The sequence below is a fragment of the Balaenoptera acutorostrata genome, chromosome 4 (assembly GCF_949987535.1).
Source record: "Balaenoptera acutorostrata chromosome 4, mBalAcu1.1, whole genome shotgun sequence".
Taxonomy (NCBI): domain Eukaryota; kingdom Metazoa; phylum Chordata; class Mammalia; order Artiodactyla; family Balaenopteridae; genus Balaenoptera; species Balaenoptera acutorostrata.
In genome coordinates this window covers 145950464-145972107 of record NC_080067.1, presented here as the reverse complement: position 1 = coordinate 145972107, position 21644 = coordinate 145950464, and the positions used below count along the sequence as shown (strand labels likewise).

Below are 21644 nucleotides of genomic sequence, written 5' to 3'. Positions count from 1 at the left end.
TCATAGTTTCTCCGGGCCTTTCAAATGGTGGACATTTAGTCTGTTTCCAAATTTTCGGATTCAAAGTACTCCAGTGTTTCTTCTTCTCCATGAATTCCAGCTGACAATTTTCCGATTAAAAACTTTTTCTGCATTAACCCAACGGAATCGATCCTTCTAAACATAATTTTCTTATTCATTAACGAAACTGGGTAACATGTGACCTCACAGGTTCCGGGGTTCCCAGCTCAGACCCCCCAGACTGAAGCTCTTTCCACCTCAGAAAGGTGTTTAGGTGAGCCACGTGGTTAAAAAACAGGCAGGAGCCGGATGGGCGTGCTTCCTGTTTCACTTCTGCGCAGGAGTGGATCAGCCGGCCAGGGGGTCCGAGAGTGGGTCCGCGTCCTAGGGGCGGTGGGGGCCGGGACTCAGACGCCCACTATGCTCCTGAGACGAACCGCCTGCACCCCCGGCCCCCCAATGAACGGATGACTTAAGAGAAGCTACAGAAAGGCCCGACCGCGAGCAACCTTGTATGGTAGACGGGCTGCAATTCCAGGGCCTTCGCAAAGACCCGCGCCTGCGCAGTGGAGCCCCGCGCGTGCCCGCGCCGACTTTCCTTCCCACGGCCTCCCTTCCCGCTCCTGCGCACTAGGACCCACTTCCCGCGGGCCAGCGAGACGGGAGACCTATTAGATAGCCTTTCTTACTGACTGAAGTGGGAGAAATTGGTTCGTACTTGAACCTGTTGTCTCTCCCTTCCCAGTCTGTGCGACCCAATTGACCCTATAGGGGAGAGACCCTATCCTGGGGCTTTCCGGGCGCTGACGGGCGCTCAGGTATCCAGCAGGGTGGTGGCCGGGCTCACCCGGCGACCACGTGGCGGGCCTCCGCCAATCGGCGCGCAGACCGCACTTTGCAGCTCAGCTTCAAACAAACTACCGTGAGGCGAGAGCTGCCTGTGGGGCCCCGCCCCCTCGCCTGGGTCTGGGGCCCTGCGAGACGGCGGGCGGGTAGGGGCGCCGAGAGCGGGGGCGGGGCGCAGTGGTCGAGTGACGGCCCGCCTCACCTATTCGGGGCGCGGGCCGCGGCGCGGTGGGCCCCGTAGCCAATGGGCGGGGGCGGGGGGCGGGGGGCGGCCCGGCCGACGGGGAGGGGGAGCCCGCGGCTGGGGGACGCGGGGGGAGGAGGGGGCGGGCTCCCAATCCGGTTCCATCCGGTTTTCCCACCGCCCCCGCCGCGGGTCCCAGCAGCTCGGGCGGCGGGAGGAGCGGCAGCGGCCAGGCAGCCCAGCTTCGCGAAGGCTCTCGGCGCGCCGCGGCCCGCAGGCACCCGGCACGCGCCCGCCCCGCCGCCACGATGCCCAAGAGGAAGGTGAGCGGTGGCCACGGCCCGCACACGCCCCCCTCCGCCGCCCGGCCAGCCCCGGCGCCCCGCGAGGCCCAGGCCCGCCGCGCTCTCGGCAGCGCTGGGCCCGGGAGGCGCCCGGACCTGCGGCGGGCGGGCGCGCGGCGGCCCCGGGCGCGCCGTTCTGGAACGTTCGGCGGCCCGAGGAGCAGGGTGGGAGATTCGAACGCGGCGGCGGGAAGCCGCTGACGTCACGCGGCCGGGCATTGTTCTCGCGGGCGGGCGGGCGGGCGCGGGGCGCGCGGGCACTTTTGTTCGCGGGCTGCGTCCACTCGCCGTCTGCTTTCTCCCGCAGGTCAGCTCCGCCGAGGGGGCGGCGAAGGAGGAGGTAAGACCGCGCTCCTCTCCCGGGGGTGGTTTCGGTTTGCACCGCACCCCGCATTCCTTGCTCATTTTCCTTTTTTTCTCCCAAAGCCCAAGAGGAGATCGGCGAGGTTGTCAGCTGTAAGTAAAGCGAGCCCTCTGACCTTTCTTTTCCGTGGGATCGTACCCAGGGAAGAAACTCAGTCCTACCTTTGCCTTTCAGAAACCAGCTCCTGCAAAAGTGGAAACGAAGCCAAAAAAGGCGGCAGGAAAGGTAGGTTTCACACTCACCTTAAGAGATCGTGGTGTCTTCGAAATGCTGCAGTGCTACCTAACGTGCATTGCCAGCAGCTGAGGTCGTGACTTTGAGAATCTCGAAATCAACTACAGTTTGATGTCATAGTCTCCTAAAAAGTCGTAGTGTTACCTTATTCATCACTTTAATTTTATGTTATAGTAACTTCAGTAAACAATGTTTTTTCTGGTTTGGATAAAATACAGTAGATGTAGTGATATTCCCGGTTTACGGGAACATAATGTATCACCTTAATGCTGCTGCAGAATTTGGGAAACTTAAGACGGCTAAAAATATTGGAGAGTAAGTTTCGCTTACCAGGGAAATCCATTCTTTGTGTTGTGTACGTTTTGGTTAGTGGTCCTCTCTGCATGCTTGTACTTCCTCTTTTGACAATATCAGCAACGCTAGGACTGAGGCCAGGAGATGGGGAATGTGTAAGTTTTTGCATATAAGGTGCTCGAGGCAAGGTAGGGGGACATATCTTATGTCCAGGGGTAGATCAAGAGCTGTGTTCTCTGAAAACATGATTAACAGTCTTCTATAAGTATTTTATATACCATTATATGTATAGGAGTTCACTTAGTTACTTTATTGTAAATAGCATGATGGTTGCTGCTCTAGAATAGATTCATGATTGCTTTATTCACATTGCCGGTCTTTGGGTAGTTGTTGGATATATATATGTAGGTTTGAAAACTTTAAGTTGGAAAAGCTAAATGTGTGCATGTTATTTGTAACTTTGTGTTTGGATCTAGCATTGATACCACCCTCTGTAAAGCTCTTCCTTGTTCTTCAGGGGAAATTCATGGTGTGATTAATTTCTGTTTACTCAAAACTTCAGTGAGAGTTTGCTATTAGAAGTCTTCTCTCCCCAAAATCCTTATCATCATTACCTCTTTCCTAAAAGTGTAGGTGAAAGGTAAACACTGCATAATCAAAGATTTCTTCCATTTCTTTAAACATTGTACAGAGCTGAGTGTAAAAATCTTAACGTTTTTTCAATAGAAAGTTCTGTTTTGTGATCCTTTTTAAGAGGGTTCAAGTAAGGTGTAGGCGTAGTATGTCAACTTGAAATTTCTTACACCAGGAAATAATGGGATAATTCTGTAGGAGAAATAAGAGTAGGCGGGAAAAATAGTGGCTCTTGTTGCAAAAGGTCTGCTTGAACAGTGTACTATTATTACACATGTTTTATTATTTGCTTTTTTAAATAAACTGGCTGGAATACTATGCCTGTTTTCTCTTAAATTTTTCTTTGATTTTTTAAAAAATTTATTTTTATCTTTATTGGCAGTCTTGGGTCTTCGTTGCTGCGTGCAGGCTTTCTCTAGTTGTGGCGAGCGGGGACTACTCTTCGTTGCAGTGTGCGGGCTTCTCATTGCAGTGGCTTCTCTTGTTGCAGAGCACGGGCTCTAGGAGCGTGGGCTTCAGTAGTTGCAGCACGCGGGCTCAGTAGTTGCGGCTCGCAGGCTCTAGGGCACAGGCTCAGTAGTTGTGGCGTGTGGGCTTAGTTGCTCTGCGGCATGTGGGATCTTCCCGGACCAGGTCTTGAACCCGTGTCCCCTGCGTTGGCAGGCGGATTCTTAATCACTGTGCCACCAGGGAAGCCCAAATTTTTCTTTCTTTATTTACCTGCATCTGTATTTTGATTTGCCCTAAAATATTTTTTTAATGAAAACAGTTCAAATTTTACCTCCAGTTGGGTTTGGGACGTCAGATATAATCAACAGGTAAGTTTTCACGTCAGTGTTCCTTGAGAAACAAACCTGTCAGTTCAGTTTTCCCAAAGGAAAAATGATGGGAAGGAGGAGGAGCCTTTTTCCCCTTGTAGTTTCAATAATATACCTTTGTCTTCATAACCGAATCGTTTTAAAGCCTTAAACAGAAGGTAAAACTTTTGATATGTTGATTACCATATTATAGACGTGTTGATTTATTTTGTTTTGTCTCGCTTTCCAGCTGTTAATAGTTAAAATGGTATTATTTCAGTCCAGGCTATTGCATAATTCTGTTTTCACATTTCAGGTTTTACGTTTTTATGTTACTGTGATAATGGTTATTAAATTAATGAGAAATCTAAAGAAATCAGATTATAAAAGAATCGTTTTTAAATACAGAAACGATTGTCACACTTCATGGTGGCAATGTATGTAGTGGTGTTGTCCCAAATATATTTGTTTAGGTAATTTCTTATTTATTCTAAAGATACTGAATTACTAGTAGTTGTCATGCATTCATGTATGGAATGCCATTATAGAAGTTTCAGTTACTATTGGTCTTATCTAAGTCGACTGTTAACTAACTACATTCTCAACTTATAGGAAATACTTAAGTGTCTCCTTCCCAGTTGATGGATGGTGTCCAGAAATACTGTTTTATATTACTTTAAAGCGGCTTAACCTTTGAATCTCTTTTATCATCATACTAACACCTGTGCTTTTCAGGTTCTTCAAACACCTAAATGAAAACGATAAACTCAAAATTGATCCTTTTAGCTACTCATTATATGATACCAAGGGACTAACTGTAGCAGGATAGTCAGTCTGACCTTAACAACATGGTGCTTTTCTCAGGTGAATGAATGGTCTAACTGTGAGGGTAACCATCTCGTCAGGACAGTGGTTATTTGACAATTTGATTATTGTTCCTGCTTAAAGAGTTTGGGGGTGGGTAGGGTTACAGTGGGGAAGAGATTCCTCCAGCGGTTCTTCACTTCATTTGTTCTCTCATGTGGAACTTTAGAGAATAGCGGGTAATTGAGAAAGTGGAGAAGGGTCGTAGCTGACGCTTTAGGTTTAATTAGGTTTAATTGTCGTAAGTCTGATGACGCTTAGTGTGCAGGTGCTGTTAGGGGTCTCCTCAGTGTGCTGTGTGGTCCTGGTTACTGGGGGTGGACCTTAAGGTGTGTCCTGTAACTCGGAGTGACACGCGACCTCATTAACGTTGCAACTGTGCAACGTTGCAACTTTGTGCAACTGTGTGTGGATGCAATCTCTCTAGCAAGTCAGAAAATGTTAGTAAGTGCAGAGTTGATACTTAAAATATACTCTTGTTCTGTCACAGGATAAATCTTCCGACAAAAAAGTGCAAACAAAAGGGAAAAGGGGAGCAAAGGGAAAACAGGCTGAAGTGGCTAACCAAGAGACTAAAGAAGACTTACCTGCAGAAAATGGAGAAACTAAAAATGAGGAGGTCAGAAGTGATTGTGTGTTGTTCGTTTTGACTCTGAAGAGTGGATAATAAACTGTATATTTTTATGTAACAGATAAGGCAGTCTTTATCCTTTATGATATTGAACAAAGTTTTGTACAGTAACTCCCAAGTGAATGGACAGATATTAGATCATATTTGAAAATATATGTGTAAATGGGTTTTTTTAAGTGAGTGAATGAGAAATTATAATGTACTCAGAATTTCAAACTCAGATTCATGATCTTTATTATATATGGGGTTCATTAATTTAATTGCTGGTGTGAGTTTTTATAAAGATTTAATTTACTAAATGGTATAACACATTTTTCTTTCTTTAACATGACCTAGGGGTTTTCTTTAAACAAATATTCTAGGCTTTTTTTTTTTTTTTCCTCCAAATTGCCATCTGTAGAACTGTTAATAATCTTGTTTGGTTTTTATATTCTGGATATTGCTTTAAATTTTTTTTTAATCGATTCCCTTCGTTTGTCATATTTTTCCCACTTTCTAATAAAGGAGGCTTATTTTTCTTAAAAGCCACTTGTCTAGGATTAAGTAGTAACTTAGATTAAGCAATTAAAAAGATTGATGTCCTTAATCTTTATCCTTTTAAGCTCTGAGAAAAAGAGGTTTTACCTTAAAAAAAAAGTGTGTTGCAAGGTTGTGGTAAATAACTTTTTAAGCCAAGCCTTTTTTTTTTAACATTGGCTAAGCAGAAAATATAAATAGAGTATTAATTTTTAGACTGTTATAGTTATAGATCAGATTTTAAAGTAATGACTACTTACTCCCCCGATTTGCAGTCACAAATTCCTAAATCTAACCCCAAGTCAAATATTATGTGATAGTAAGATGAAATTAACTAATCCAGTTATAAGGGGAGAATGAGGCCTTCTGATCCCTTTTATCAACTACAGTTGATTCTCGTTATTCATGATGGTTGTGTTCTGTAAGGTTGCTCTGTATACTGGACAGTTGCTCATAGTGGAAATTCTCAAAATGTTCTCATCACAACATTTCCATCAACAGATCAAACCGTGACCTATTTTATGTGTGTCTGTTTAATGTATGTTTTTGGTAAGTTAACATTGAACTCAGGGCCAACAGAAACAGCACGGTAACTCGTGCCTCAGTGAAGCTGTCTAACGCGTGTCTTCTCCACGTGGCACGCCACAGCCTTCTCGCACAGCACATAGTGCTGGACGCCACTACACTTGTCTGGTCAACATTGTTGACCAAAAGCACACAAAAAATGTGAAATGCGTGGCACTAAATAGACTGTGAAAAAGACACTTGTTTACAGTGTTACAGCTGAAACAAGGCAGAAGGGCCTCAGCTGGGAATGTCTGTGTCAGGTGACTCATTTTTTGCTGGTCTGTATCTGCACATACATGACCATGGAGCATGAAACATAAGTATTGATTTTGGGGTTACAAATAAATTTTAGTGAGTCAGTAAATCTATAAATACAGAATCTACAAATAATGAGGATTGAATGTATTGTTAAGACTTAATAATAGTTGTAATGAGTAAAACTTACACTGCGTTAAATGCTAAATATCTCTAACGTTATAACACTGACACAGAAGTCAAACGTTCAGTCACTGTTTTTCCTTTGATTTTGCAGAGCCCAGCTTCTGATGAAGCAGGAGAGAAAGAAGCCAAGTCTGATTAATATCACACACCTGGTCCTATCAGTGGTCCCTGTTTCCCTTCTTGTACAATCCAGAGGAATATTTTTATCAACTATTTTGTAAATGCAAGTTTTTTAGTAGCTCTAGAAACATTTTTAAAAAGGAAGGAATCCCACCTCATCCCATTTTTTAAGTGTAAATGCTTTTTTTTAAGAGGTGAAATCATTTGCTGGTTGTTTATTTTTTGGTACAACCAGAAAATAGTGGGATATTGAATATGGGAGGCTTTGATTGTCTTGGGTGTCAGCTTAACATTCCACAGATGGAGGGTAGCTTTTATATCCTATAATACAAAGCATACTAAATGGCAGTTTGGAGTCAGTTGTGCATTTAATGTCTTAAACACTTTAAATTACTTCTCTTCCCACGTTGTTTTTGGTAGAATTGTTTCCTAAAGCAAACCACTCACCCCTTGATCTTGGCTCTCCTGGGCACAATTTTGTGCACTCTGTAACAACTTTGGTCGTGGTAGTCCAGTTCTTCTAGTAACTGTTAATGTGCTGTGAACGATTGACAATTTGAGTATGTAGTGTATATGATATTAAATTGTGAATTAGTGGGACTTACAATGTAACAGCATATCAATATTTGAAGATATTGGTACTTGATATCCTGCGAAGGAAAATTTGCCCCCAAATTTTAAGCTGGAAAGTCACTGGAATAACTGTTCAGAAAAGAATCACAACTACATGATTTTTTAGGTTTTTGGTACGTATGTTGAGAATTGTGTACAAATTGAAATGTCTGTGTACTGATCCTCAAAACAACCAATAAAATCTCAATTATGAAAGAATTTCTTGAAGCACATGAATGAAGTTGTGGTTTAAATTTCATTTTAAAGAATTTTCACATTTCTTCCAAAGTCAATAAAATTTTGGAAGAGTGGAATACTTCATTTTTTCTATAATACTTCACCAGTGTATTTTGAAGATGCTTTTGTGACTAAGTTGGCTTAATGGGAAATCAGTCCCCTGTTCTCTGAAGCAAAATAAATACGTAATTATTCACTCTTCTTATGAAGTAAGCTTATAAATACTGAATAAGCTAGCACTAGATCTAGTAGGTTTGTATTTGTGTATTTCGAGATTCGCTTTCATGCAAGTCCTTGTCCTTCTGTTTTGCCGTCTAAATAGTCTTTAGAGGTGGTACTGGACGCTGCTGATTTGGCACATGCAGAAGCGGAGCCAGAGATGGCACCTTGCCAAGGTCACCGCTAAAGAGGGAGAGGCCTTGGAATGAAGTTTAGAACTCAACGTTTGATGTTATTTTGCCTGTGGACTTGATTAGTAGGAGGCAAGAATGCTTTAAAAATTAGTCCTTGGGGGGACTTCCCTGGCGGTCCAGTGGTTAAGACTGAGCTTCCAATGCAGGGGCTGCAGGTTCAATCCCTGGTTGGGGAGCTAAGGTTCTACATGCTACGTTGCTGTGTGGCCTGGCCAAAGATTAAAGACGAGTCCCGGGGGATCATAGAACTCTGCAAGGGCTGTGTGCTGCTGGAATGAACAGTGTCATGGAATGAACAGAGCTCACAGGGAGCGGTGAGGTGTGGCATCGTGAAACGTGAAACTACAGAAAGAAATGCAGAGGACATTGATTTGGGTTGAAATGACACCCAAAAGAGGGCTTTGGCAACTCTTGGGGAGTGGGAAAGTTCTTGGTGGAGGACCTGAAACCGTGATGCAGGTAGATTTGCCTGTAGTTTCTAAGTTTTGTTAAGACTTTGGATATGCAAATTTAAATGGAGCTGAAACATTTTCGCTTGCTGTGTGTATGGGTACTTCATGCAATTTTTTGGTACCAGAATTTCTAGCAGCTATTTGTTGCAGTTAAAGGGATATCTAAAAAAATAAAGGGAATTCCCTGGTGGTCCAGTGTTTTAAGGCTCCACATTCCCAATGCAGGGAGCCTAGGTTCGATCCCTGGTCAGGGAGCGAGATCCCATATGCCTTGACTGAGAACCCCCATGCTGCAACTAAGACCTGGTGCAGCCAAATAGGTAAATATTTAAAAATTAAAAAATAAACCAATGGGGAAAAAAACTACTGAATTTTAACCCTGTAACCCATCCGGCAGTGATCATTTCATATTACCCAACCGTCCACCCCTAGGAATGTGATAAATGTTTACAGACACAAAGATTTTCTTATTCTGAACTCATTGCTAGTAATATGTTTAAAGAGATTTATTAATTTTCTAAAAAGCACAACAGGTAAGGTTTTTTCACTTCTTGTTGTATAGATTGATACCTAAAAGAAATTGCCTCTTTTGTAGAAAATTGGAATGTAGTACTTCTAGATCCTTGCCTTAAGCATTATCCTTTTATGATTTTTTTATGATAAAATGAACCCTCAAGTGGGTGTTCTCTTCAGCTGTCAAAAGAAAACAATTACTTTAAAAAAAAAACCCAAAAAACACGCTGAGGCATCTTTTCTGGGATCAGTACTTAGAAAAAGTTAATTTCTTGCCCTTTCAACAACTAGTTGAATGAGAACTGAGTGATAGGAATGGTTGAGTGGACGTCAGTTCAGACGGCCTAGAAGGACAAGGAAGATAGCTGTTTAGTAATAATGCTAACAAATCAGTCTCATTTGTTAACTAGAAAAGGCAGTCAGCAAGAACCCTGCATTCTCTTGGCTTGTTTGAGGTTGAATGTGACCTTTCAGATGTAGACTAATCAGAGGAATTAAGGCATGGAACCTGGTGCCTGATGCGGAGATGCATGATAAAATCGCGGAGGGCCCGGGAAAAGGGTCTGTTGTCTGGGTGTTTGGGAAGTGTGTATACAAGCGTGAGGGCGGGGGCAGGGAGGAGAAGTGTGTGTGTGTGTGTGTGTGTGTGTGTAATTTCAGTACAGGGGCAATCCGTGCTCACTGGGGGAAAAACTCAGGAAACAAGCTAAAAACACCCGAAATTATAATTCACTCACTAGGCAACTATTTAAAGATGCGTTTTTCTCAGATCCTTTTCTGTGTTTTTACGAGTTTACAAAATTGGTGTCATTATACATCCGTTTTTTGTTTTTTTTTTTTTGTTTTTTGGTTTGTTTGTTGTTGTTTTTGTTTTTTAGGCCAAGCCTCACGGCTTGCAAGTTCCCCGACCAAGGATTGAACCCATGCCCCCTGCAGTGGGGACATGGAGTCCTAACCACTGGCCGGCCAGGGAATTCCCGCTACAGCCTGGTTTGTAATCTTTCTCATACTGTGAACTTTCTCCTAGGTTAATGAGTATACTTACATAGCATTTGTAAGCACTGCATACTATTTTATTTCAAGAATGTAATTTGTCATACATTTAGATAGTTTCCCCATTAAGATAAGCATTGTGAAACTAAAATACGGGTGATTTCTATTAATGCATACAGATATATCCTAAATATGTATTTGCCTGTCAGTCCACAGCTGTTCCATGAGTTTGCAGTAAAAATACGTAACTGCAAGACAGTTGAGAGTTTCAAAACATTAAACTTGAATAGGTGATGAAGAGTCTTAAATAGATGATGGGAAGCAGCTCAGTAACAAATTGGTTTTCAGATCATAAATGTTCAGGGTTGTTAAAAAAAAACCCCTGAAAAATAAAGTAAAATCATTTAATCCCAGAAGCTAAAAGTAATTATTTTCAACGTGTTGAATTTTCTTCATATATGTTTGGGTTTTTCTTTATTTGTAAAATGTTTTAACGTTTGCTTAATAATTCATTGTATGGCTGTGCCGTAATTTGGCCATTACGGCTTTTTTTTTAAATTAAGGATAATTTTACCCTTACTCAGAAGCAGTACAGTATACTAAACCCCCATGTTCTAGTCAAACAGTCCCCAAAGCCATCCAACCATTGCTAAGCTAGCCCATCCTTATTATTTTGAAGTAAATAAGGATGGATATTTTAAAAATAGTATCTATAAATAGGAACTTAAAAGTGAACAAAATGCACAGGAAGCGGATATTTACATAGGTAGTAAAAATTATTAATTTATCTTTGGTCTTTTACACATTTTGTCGGGGTTACATGCAGATTCAATTTAACGAGAAGCTGCTTTTTTCTTTATTATTATTTTTTTTAAATTTATGGCTGTGTTGGGTCTTCGTTTCTGTGCGAGGGCTTTCTCCAGTTGCGGCAAGCGGGGCCACTCTTCATCGCGGTGCACGGGCCTCTCACTATCGCGGACTCTCTTGTTGCGGAGCACAGGCTCCAGACGCACAGGCTCAGTAATTGTGGCTCACGGGCCTAGTTGCTCCGCGGCATGTGGGATCCTCCCAGACCAGGGCTCGAACCCGTGTCCCCTGCATTAGCAGGCAGATTCTCAACCACTGCGCCACCAGGGAAGCCCTCTTTTTTTTTTTAATCCAGTGTGGCTAGTTCCATCTTTAGCATCAACATATTACCTTCGGATGCTGATTCCACATTGATTTTTTTTTTTTAAGTAAAACATTTGCTCAAGTTTATTGAATAGCATTAGATTAATAGGAAGCATTAAAGAATTGAATACCAGAGACCAAAAAAAAAAGTCTGTGCAAAAGATGTGAGTAAAAAAAAAAGTTCATCAAAGCCAAGGTATAAAAGAATACATCTAAGTATTACCCTTTAAATCCTTTTCCTGAATATTCTATGAATTTAAGTCTGGGGATCTTTGAATGTTATTAGCTTTTATCTGTGGCAATAAATCTTATAAAGGAACTCTTTAAAAGTAGAAGAAGGGGGCTTCCCTGGTGGCGCAGTGGTTGAGAATCTGCCTGCCAATGCAGGGGACACGGGTTCGAGCCCCGGTTTGGGAAGATCCCACATGCCGTGGAACAACTGGGCCCGTGAGCCACAATTACTGAGCCTGCGCGCCTGGAGCCTGTGCTCCGCAACAAGAGAGGCCGCGATAATGAGAGGCCCGCGCACCGCGATGAAGAGTGGCCCCTCTTGCCGCAACTGGAGAAAGCCCTCGCACAGAAACGAAGACCCAACACAGCCATAAATAAATAAATTAAAAAAAAAAAAAAAGTAGAAGAAGGACCTCGTTCCTCTCGATAGTGAGCTTTTAAACGAAGGATATCTATTATGTGAACCCTCAGTCTCTTAGAAGGCTGAAATTCCATGGGTTTCCCAGGCAGCTTTTAAAATCTCTTATGGAAGCTTGCTAATTCCTAGGGTGTAAAATGATTGAAATGCATTCCCTCATTTCCTCCTTAATTGAAGCCACATGTTCAGATTAGAGTTTTAAATTCTCATTCCCTTATTTTGTAGGAAAATTCAGCATTCAACAACAGGTATGTTATTGAAAGAAACCTATATCATTTATAACTAAGTAACTGTCCTTCAAGAAACTTTCCTCCTTGATGACTAAGAATGCAAACTCTTAAGTTTGTAGGGTACTGTAATCAAAAAAACCTCAGATTTGCCCCATCAGCTTCTGCAAGGTTATTTGCACATAGATTCTCATGCTTGAGCAGATGGGGAAGATCTTTTTCCTGGAAAAGATCCAATCAAACAAAAGTAAAACTGAGGGCAGGAATGAAGGGGGAATGCAGGTGTTCTTGGTGGGAATATTGGCATTAGGCAGTCGTTCTCTTAAACACTGGAGCTGGTGAAGTTGAAAAAGCACTTTTTCTTGACACTCTCATTAGTTTTTGTGTCCATTTGGCTCCAGGGTTCAAGCAGATAACTGACTTATTCTTCATCCAGGCTATGATTTCTGTGTTTGGACATCCATTCCCAGGGGGCAAGATTTGAAGCTTTCCAATGAGCAAAATGGAGACAAAGTTGAAGGTCTCTCGGATGCATTTACACTTTAAGTTTGTGTTATAGTTCTCCAGGACACCATGGACTGGAGAGAGGCTGCAGGCCAGCAGCACAAGAAGCAGAGATCCCGGGGGGTGAACCTCATTCTGCGTCAAGGTGAAGTTCCCACACTGATTTTTTTAAAAGTAAGTGGGTGTTTGGAAATTTTCGGAGGGCGTGGAAATGTAAAGTGATGTGATTAGAAAGTTCGTAGGAGGAAGGGAAGCCACAGTGCAGGGATGCAAGAGATAGTCTGGACATGGTGCAAATGCAGATCTGAGTCAAGGGTGGTTACAGCAGCTTCACCGCCTTTGGTTGCAGAAGACTGTGACCCCACAAGGGAAGGGGCGAAGGATTGGTAATAGGACTTAACTGGAGTGATAATAATGCCTTTCCCAGGGGATCCAAGGAGCTAAAGCAGTGCCTGCACACAGTACCTGATATAATATCTGATGCTATTCCTCAGTGATTTTCAGAGCTTACGGTAACTAGATTCTTGGTGGATTTATTCCCCTTTACAACGATGTATATTGTTGGGTAAAGCCTTAGAAAATACTTTTGATTGAACCAACTTTAAGTTGAGCGCTATAAATGAGAACTTTTGCTCATAAGATCTGGCTGTGGTACTTACTAGACTATGGCGTTGGTTAAGTCCCGCAATGTTTCCTTACATCTTTAACTGTGAAGATTACTGTTGTGTTTTAGGTTTAATTCATAACTGTAGATTCTGTTACTATTACATTTTATCTCTGAAAGCACTTTGTTACCCAGAGAAAATTCAAGTTGAAAAATGTATGAAAACTAATGATACATTCAAGTTATGTATGAAAAAATTTAAATACACTAATCTGTTACGCATGATTCATAGAGAGGAAAAGCTGAAAGTCTTGCATGCTTGGATGTGTCTGTATAAGGATTTGGCTGTGTATTAAAATATGCAAGATTATAATTTCCACCAATGCTGATTTGGGTTTTCACAAGAAATATATTTAAAGACAGTCTTAGCTGTTGTAGCATGATTTCTCACTTTTTGCTTCACTTCTTATTTATCTTATTTTTTTTTTAATTTTATTTTTGGCTGCGTTGTTGGGTCTTCATTGTGGTGCGCGGGCTTCTCATTGCAGTGGCTTCTCTTGTTGCGGAGCACGGGCTCTAGGCGCAGGGGCTTCAGTAGTTGTGGCACGTGGGCTCAGTAGTTGTAGCTCGTGGGCTCTAGAGCACAGGCTCAGTAGTTGTGGCACGTGGGCTCAGTAGTTGTGGCGTACGGGCTTAGTTGCTCCGCGGCATGTGGGATCTTCCCGGACCAGGGCTTGAATGTGTGTCCCCTGCATTGGCAGGCGGAGTCTTAACCACTGCGCCACCAGGGAAGTCCCAGAGAATAACGCCCATTTTTGATGCTGGCCAAGACCCATTTTGAGTCCCGAAGTTCAGAAGAGCAGTGTGCTCCCTTGCCACGTATCCAGGCTCTGTTTATCCCGACATCTAAAAAAACCATTTTGTTCATATTAGCTCAATTAAATTAGTTGAATTTAATATTTAGTTCATTTTCGCTTCATAGATAAATAAGAGGGGCTTCCCTGGTGGTGCAGTGGTTGAGAATCCGCCTGCCAGTGCAGGGGACACGAGTTTGAGCCCTGGTCCAGGAAGATCCTACATGCCGCGGAGCAACTAAGCCCGTATGCCACAACTACTGAGCCCACGTGCCACAACTACTGAAGCCCGTGCACCTAGAGCCCATGCTCCACAACAAGAGAAGCCACCGCAATGAGAAACCCGCGCACCGCAACGAAGAGTAGCCCCTGCTCGCCGCAACTAGAGAAAGCCCACGCACAGCAACGAAGACCCAATGCAGCCAAACATAAATAAATGTATTTTAAAAAACGGGCATTTTTCTCTACAAAGAAAAATATGAGGGCTTCCCTGGTGGCGCAGTGGTTGAGAATCTACCTGCCAATGCAGGGGACACGGGTTCGAGCCCTGGTCTGGGAAGATCCCACATGCCGCGGAGCAACTAAGCCCGTGAGCCACAGCTACTGAGCCTGCGCGTCTGGAGCCTGTGCTCTGCAACGGGAGAGGCCGCGACAGTGAGAGGCCCACGCACCATGATGAGGAGTGGCCCCCGCTCGCCGCAACTAGAGAAAGCCCTCGCACAGAAACGAAGACCCAACACAGCCAAAAATAAATAAATAAATAAATAAATTTATTTAAAAAAAAAGAAAGAAAAATATGACTTGACTGAAGGACGTAAAAGATCTGAATAGATGAGGAATACGATGTTCCTAAGAAGAGTCAATATTTAAGAGGGTCAGTTCTTTACATCTAAAAATGTAATGCAATTCCAATCAGAGTGCCAGTAGAATTTCCATCAGGAATTGGAAATCTGATTCTAAAGTTCATCAGAAAGAGAAAATTGTGAGACTAGTCAAGAATTTCTTGATAAAAGAATATGAATAAGGGGGGCTGTGCCCTACCAGATATCAAAATGTCCTATAAAACTACAGTAATAAAAGCAACGTGAGGGACTTCCCTGGTGGTCCAGTGGTTAAGACTCCTTGCTCCCAATGCAGGGGGCCCGGGTTCGATCCCTGGTCGGGGAAACTAGGTACCGCATGCCACAGCTAAAACAAAGATCCTGCACGCCGCAGCTAAAGATCCCGCACACGGCAGCGAAGATCCCACATGCCACAACTAAGACCTGGCGCAGCCAAATAAATAAATATTTAAAAAAATTAAAATAAAAGCAATGTGATTTTGGAGCAGAAATAAAAAGATCAATGAAACAGAATAGGCCAAAACAGATTAATTTATGATAAATGTGGCATTTCAAATCACTGAGGAAGAGACCATTCAGAAAAAAGTTTCAGTCCAATTGGCTATCCATTTAGGAAACTATCAATTAGTAAATTAGGTTCTCTACCTTGCACCACACACAAAGAAAAATTCCAATAGATTAAAAAATCTAAATATAGAAAAACTCTGAAAGTATAGAATAGTTTTATAATTATGAAATGGAGAAGGCCTGCCTTTCTCCACAAAGTAATAAATCTGAAGCCATAAAGGAAAAGCTGCATATTTGATTTTGTAATATTTTTAACTTTTATTGGTGTTATTTAAACAAATATCTGAGAAATGTTAGAGAAGGAGAAAATATTTGCAATACATATAACAAACTGTTAAATATCCAAAGTATAGAAGGAATTCCTTTGGTCAATATGAAAAAGAAAAAACTCAACAGAAATAAGAGCAAATGATATGAAAAGACAATTCACAAAAGAAATATAAATTTTAAAAATAGTTATTTTTTTAATTGGAAAATATGCATACCATAACATTGCTGTTTCAACCATTTTTAAGTGTACAGTTCTCTGGCATTAAGTACATTTACATTGTTCTGCAACCATCACCACCATTCATCTCCAGAACTTTTTCATCTTCCCCATTGAAACTCTGTATCCATTAAACAATAATTTCCCATTCTCTCCTCCCCCCAGCCCCTGGCACCCACCATTCTACTTTCTGTCTGTATGGATTTGACTAAGTACTTCATGTAAGTGAAATCATGTAGTATTTGTCATTTGGGGCTTATTTCACTTAGCATAACTTCAAAGTTTCATCCATGTTGTGGCATGTGTCAGAATTTCCTTCCTTTTTAAGGCTGAATAATATTCCATGTTTTGTATGTAACACATTTTTTTAATCCATTCTTCTGTTGATGGACACTTGGATTGCCCCCATCTCTTGGCTACTGTAAATAACGCTGCTATAAACTTGAGTACAGATTGTCCTCGACTTACGATAGAGTTACATCCTGATAAACCCATCCTAAATTTAAAATAGCATTAAGTTGAAAATGTATTTAATACACCTAACCTACTGAACATCCTAGCTTAGCTTCGCTGACCTTAAACATGCTCAAAACACTTATGTTAGCCTACAGTTGGGCAAAATCACCTAATACAAAGCCTATTTTGTAACAAAGTGTTGACTGTCTCCTGTAATTTATTGAATACTGCACTGAAAGTGGAAAACAATGGCTGTCTGGGTACAGAGTGGTTGTTGGTGTCCGGTTGTTTACTCTTGTGATTGCGGGGCTGGCTGGGACCTGTGGCTGCTGTTGCCCAGCATCCCGAGAGAGTACCAGGCAGCATGTTGCTAGCTCGGGAAAAGATCTCAATTCACAATTCAAATTTGTGAATGCGTATCACTTTCACACCATTGTAAAGTCAAAAATCATAAGTAAAACATCATAAGTCAGGGACCGTCTGTACACAAATATCTGTTTACATCTCTGCTTTCAGTTCTTTTGAGTATATATCCAGCAGTGGAATTGCTGGATCATATGGTAATTCTAGGTTCAATTTTCTGAGGAATCATCATACGATTTTCCACAGTGGCTTCACCATTTTACATTCCCACCAGCAGTGCACCAGTGTTCCAATTTCTCCACATCCTTGTTAACATTTGTTATTTTCTGTAAGAAATAGTTTTAACTGCACTAGAGATGAGTGCAAATAAAAACAACAGATACCATCTTCACCTATTGATTGGTTAAAAAATGAAAAAGAATGATATTTCATGTTGGTAAGGATGTGGGTTTAAGGGCATGCCTTTACACTTGCTGGGTCAAAGTATAAATTGGAATGACCTTTTTAGAGCACAATTTGGTAATAACTTATAAAAATTTTAAATTAACATATCTTTTGTGATGGCTAACTTTATATGCCAATGTGGCTGATCCATGGTGCCCAGATATCTGGTCAAACATTATTCTAGATGTTTCTCTGAAGGTGTTTTTGAATGAAATTTGCATTTTAAATGGTGAACTTAGAGTAAAGCAGCTTGCCTTCCATAATGTGGTGGGCCTCATCTAATCAGTTGAAGACCTGCATAGAACAAAAGACTGACTTCCCCTGAGCAAGAGGGCTTTCTGCAGCAGATGGTCTTGGGACTTGAACTGCAGACTTGGGACTTGCCAGCCTCCATAACTGCGTGAGCCAATTCCTTTAAATAAATCTCTCTCTATATATTACACATTCTGTTTCTCTGAATGTGTTTAATACATCCTTTGACCTAACAATTTACTTTCGAAGAATCTACTCATAAGAAAATTGCAATTGCACAAGGATATACATACAAGAACATTCAATGTAATAGAATTTGTAATAGTGTCCAAATATCCAACAATAGATTATAGTATATCATCATTGTTCCATATTATGGAATAGCACTTGGCTAAAAAGAATATGATAGACCTGTATATGTTGACAGAGAAGGAGTTCCAGAATATGTGGGTAAGTAATAAATGCCAGTTGCAAAAGAATATGATTCCGTTCTCATGAATGTATTTGGATGAGCATGGAATAAGGGCACTTGTAAACAGTTAACCGTGGCTACTCCCCCCAGAGAGAGGGCTTCAAGGCAGAGGGGAGCAATGGTTAGAAAGGGAGTTTAACTTTTGAATTTATTTGTCTATATGATTTGAATTTATTGAAACAAGTCCATAATACTTTTGTAAAAAACTTTTTGAAACCAAGGAGAGAAAAAGAAATCCAGGTCCAGATCAGTTTTTTTAGAGGTTAGCTACAGAGTCTCAAAAAAGGACCAAGAGGCTGGGGTTCCCACTTCAGGGTGAACTGGACAAATCCCTTGGTGGGTCTGGGGGTCCTGAACAAAGTTGGAGCTTTGGGTCTTCTCTGGGGTAATTTTAACCCCTCCCTTCCACCCCACCCCGAACTGGTCAAGAATCAGGGTCGTGGAGGTTGAGGAGAGAAGGATACCCGACTCAGAACAACTGAACTGAGTGGCAGCTGATGGGAGGTTACAGATTCCAGCAGCATCAGCAATTTATTGATAAGTTGAAGACATTTCTGAAGAAGATCTTGCGGTCAACCCTTGGTGAGACATGCCTTGGCAGGAAAGAGGAACAGTATACTTCACAGAGGTTTGCTATTAAACAGCAGTGTGCCCTCTGCATTTCAGTATGGACATCCCCACCATCTGCTCTGTCACAGTTCCTTTTGGATGAAAGACTCTGGAAAGAAATCTTCAAGTATCCATAAAAATATCGTAAAAGACGAGTTGGGGGCATTCAAGGAGAAGACGGTCACTTGAAAAGAATCTATTCCCATCTCTTACAGTGCTGTGTGCACCCTCCCTCCTTTACCCTTCCCTAAATCCCTCCAAGAAAAAATCCCTTTCACAGAGGTCTACAACCTCCATGTAGATAGACAAAAAGCTGAGAAAGGGCTTAAGTGTCTGAGGATGAGGCAAGGCATTTGAATATCCAAAAATAGTTTTTTAAAAAATACCTTCAGCTGCATGATGTAGGGGAGGTTATTTGTTTGTTTGCCGCCCTGCACGGCTTCCTTTCCCAACCAGGAATCGAACCCGGGCCCCCTGCAGTGGAAGCGCAGAGTCCCAACCACTGGACCGCCAGGGAAGTCCCCTAGGGGGTATATTTTTGAATTAGGGTCCTTTTTAACTTACTTCATGACTGGTTTGGGGACTATATGCTGATTTATCCCCAGCTCTGGCAGCAAGCACTGGAAATAAAATAATCAGGGACCCAATATGCTTGACCATCTAGCTCTTTGCTCATGTTGCATGAAAAGTGATTTATCAGTGAAAGGCTCACTGGTAAAACAACGGTGTGGGATCAGGAAGATAGAGTCACGCACTCATTCAACATGTGGGTATTAGGACGGCCCCTGTGTCTGGGTAAGGTGAGAGATACTTCAGTGAACAGACAAGTTCCCTGCCTTGTTGGAGCTTACGTTTTACTGAGGAGGCCAGCAGGAGACAAATGAAAACTACATACATGAGATAATTTCAGGAAGTCAGGTTATAAAAAAACAAAATGAGGGCAAGACTCTAGAAAATGGAACCATGATATTTTGCAGAGGGTGTTTAGGGAAAGCTGCCTTGGGGCAGCGGCATCTCTGAAGAGACATAGAGGAAAGGAGCCCCCCATGTGAGGGTCTGCTGGAAGAGCATTCTGATCAGAAGAAACAGCAAGTGCAAAGGCCCTGAGGTTGACATGAGCTGGGTTTAGTCCAGGAAGTAAAGGCAGGCTTAATCAGGGTTAGGAAGAGCAGTAGGGGCTGAGGAGAAATAGGTACGCAGGAGCCAGATCACAGAAAGAGTCTGGGTTTTGTTCCGAGTGTGATGGGAAAACACTGAACAGGGGATCAATGTGCTCCAGTTTATACTTTTAAATGCTAACTCTGGGGCTTCCCTGGTGGTGCAGTGGTTAAGAATCCGCCTGCCAATGCAGGGGACACGGGTTCGATCCCTGGTCCGGGAAGATCCCACATGCCACAGAGCAACTAAGCCTGTGCGCCACAACTACTGAGCCTGCACTCTAGAGCCCATGAGTCACAACTACTGAGCCCACACGCCACAACTACTGAAGCCCATGCACCTAGAGCCCATGCTCTGCAACAGGAGAAGCCACTGCAATGAGAAGCCTGCGCACCACAACGAAGAGTAGCCCCCGCTCGCTGCAACTAGAGAAAGCCTGTGCACAGCAACAAAGACCCAATGCAGCCAAAAATAAAAATAAATAAATTTATTTAAAAAAATAAAAATAAATAAAAGCTAACTCTGGCTGCTGGAACAAATTGCCACAACATTGGTGGCTTAAAACCACACAAGTTTATCACCTTGCAGTTCTGGAGGTCAGAAATCTGAGATGCATCTCATTGGGCTTAAAACCAAGGTGTCAGCAGGATGGTGTTCATTCTGGAGATTCTAGGCGACATTCTGGTTCCTTGTCTTTTCCAGCTTCTGGAGGCCGCCTGCATTCCTTGGCTTGTGTGCCACCCCTCAGCGATTGCATCACGTTGTCCACTGTTTCTGCTGTCACATCTTTCTCTGCCTCTGACCCTCCTGCCTCAATTCCCTTTACAAAGACATTGGGCCCACCCGGATAATCCAGAAGAATCTCCCTGTGTCAAATCCGTAACTTCATCCCATCTGCAAAATCCATTTACCGTGTAAGGTAACAAAGTCACAGGTTCCAGGATTTGGACGTGGACACCTTTGGGGGCCATCGTTCTGCCTACTACACAGGACAAGAGTGGAAGTGAGACAGCAAAGGAGGCTGAGAGGGGAGATGGTTTGCACCTTGGAGGGCGTGTTTTTTTGTTTTGTTTTCATTTTTGTTTTTGTTTTTGGCCACACCGCGCAGCATTTGGGATCTTTGTTCCCCGAACCCGTGTCCCCTGCATTGGGAGCATGGAGTCTTAACCACTGGACCGCCAGGGAAGTCTCTGGAGGGCGTTTTTTCAGTCCACACCTTTAGGGTGAGATTGACCTGGAGGAGTTGTTGCCCCAGTAGAGAAAGGACTCTTTTTTTTAAATTAATTTATTTTTTGGCTGCGTTGGGTCTTCGTTGCTGTGCGTGGGCTTCTCATTGCAGTGGCTTCTCTTGTTGCAGAGCACGGGCTCTAAGCACGTGGGCCTCAGCAGTTGCGGCATGCGGGCTCAGTAGTTGTGGCTCACGGGCTTTGTTGCCCCGCGGCATGTGGGATCTTCCCAGACCAGGGCTCGAACCTGTGTCCCCTGCATTGGCAGGCGGATTCTCAACCACTGCGCCACCAGGGAAGCCCGAGAAATGACTCTTGTTGGCAGCTTCAGTTCCTACCAGGCCCTGCATCTTTTGGCAAAGAGGGTAAAGAGAATGAAATTTTGTTTCCAGAAAGTTGTAAAGCAGTAGACAGTAAAATTCTACTCTCAGACAATGGAATTGAAAATTGTCTTCACTTCACATGTAAAGACCCTGCCCCTGAAAGGGTTCATGGGTGCCTAGTAAATTGTTCAAGTCTTCCTTTATCAGGAGATTGACATACGCAGATATTTTAATTTTATTTTGAAAAAAACAAAATGTAGGGTCTTCGCCTCTCACCAAACTTGCCCACGTGAACTCATTCTTGTTTCTAGGCCTTTCCTCAGACTTTTTTTCCACCAGGAAAGCCCTTGATTTGCTGTGCCTGAATTCTACTCTTCTTTTT

At 42.7% G+C, this 21644-nt stretch overlaps 2 protein-coding genes across 2 annotated transcripts; one reads left to right on the top strand and one right to left on the bottom strand.

The window, feature by feature from the left end:
- The first annotated feature begins 1148 nt into the window (after positions 1-1148).
- Positions 1149-7684, top strand: HMGN1 (high mobility group nucleosome binding domain 1). The gene is made up of 6 exons (XM_057546012.1): positions 1149-1353; positions 1682-1714; positions 1801-1830; positions 1913-1963; positions 5051-5179; positions 6807-7684. Exons 1-6 carry the CDS (start codon positions 1339-1341, stop codon positions 6852-6854), a joined length of 306 nt encoding a protein of 101 aa, XP_057401995.1. The 5' UTR covers positions 1149-1338; the 3' UTR covers positions 6855-7684.
- Positions 7685-12400: 4716 nt separating this feature from the next.
- LOC103015873 (C-X-C motif chemokine 13-like) lies at positions 12401-20684 on the bottom strand. Its single transcript, XM_057544947.1, has 2 exons — positions 20625-20684; positions 12401-12764 (listed from the first exon to the last, which is right to left on the bottom strand). Exons 1-2 carry the CDS (start codon positions 20682-20684, stop codon positions 12408-12410), a joined length of 417 nt encoding a protein of 138 aa, XP_057400930.1. The 3' UTR covers positions 12401-12407.
- Positions 20685-21644: the final 960 nt, after the last annotated feature.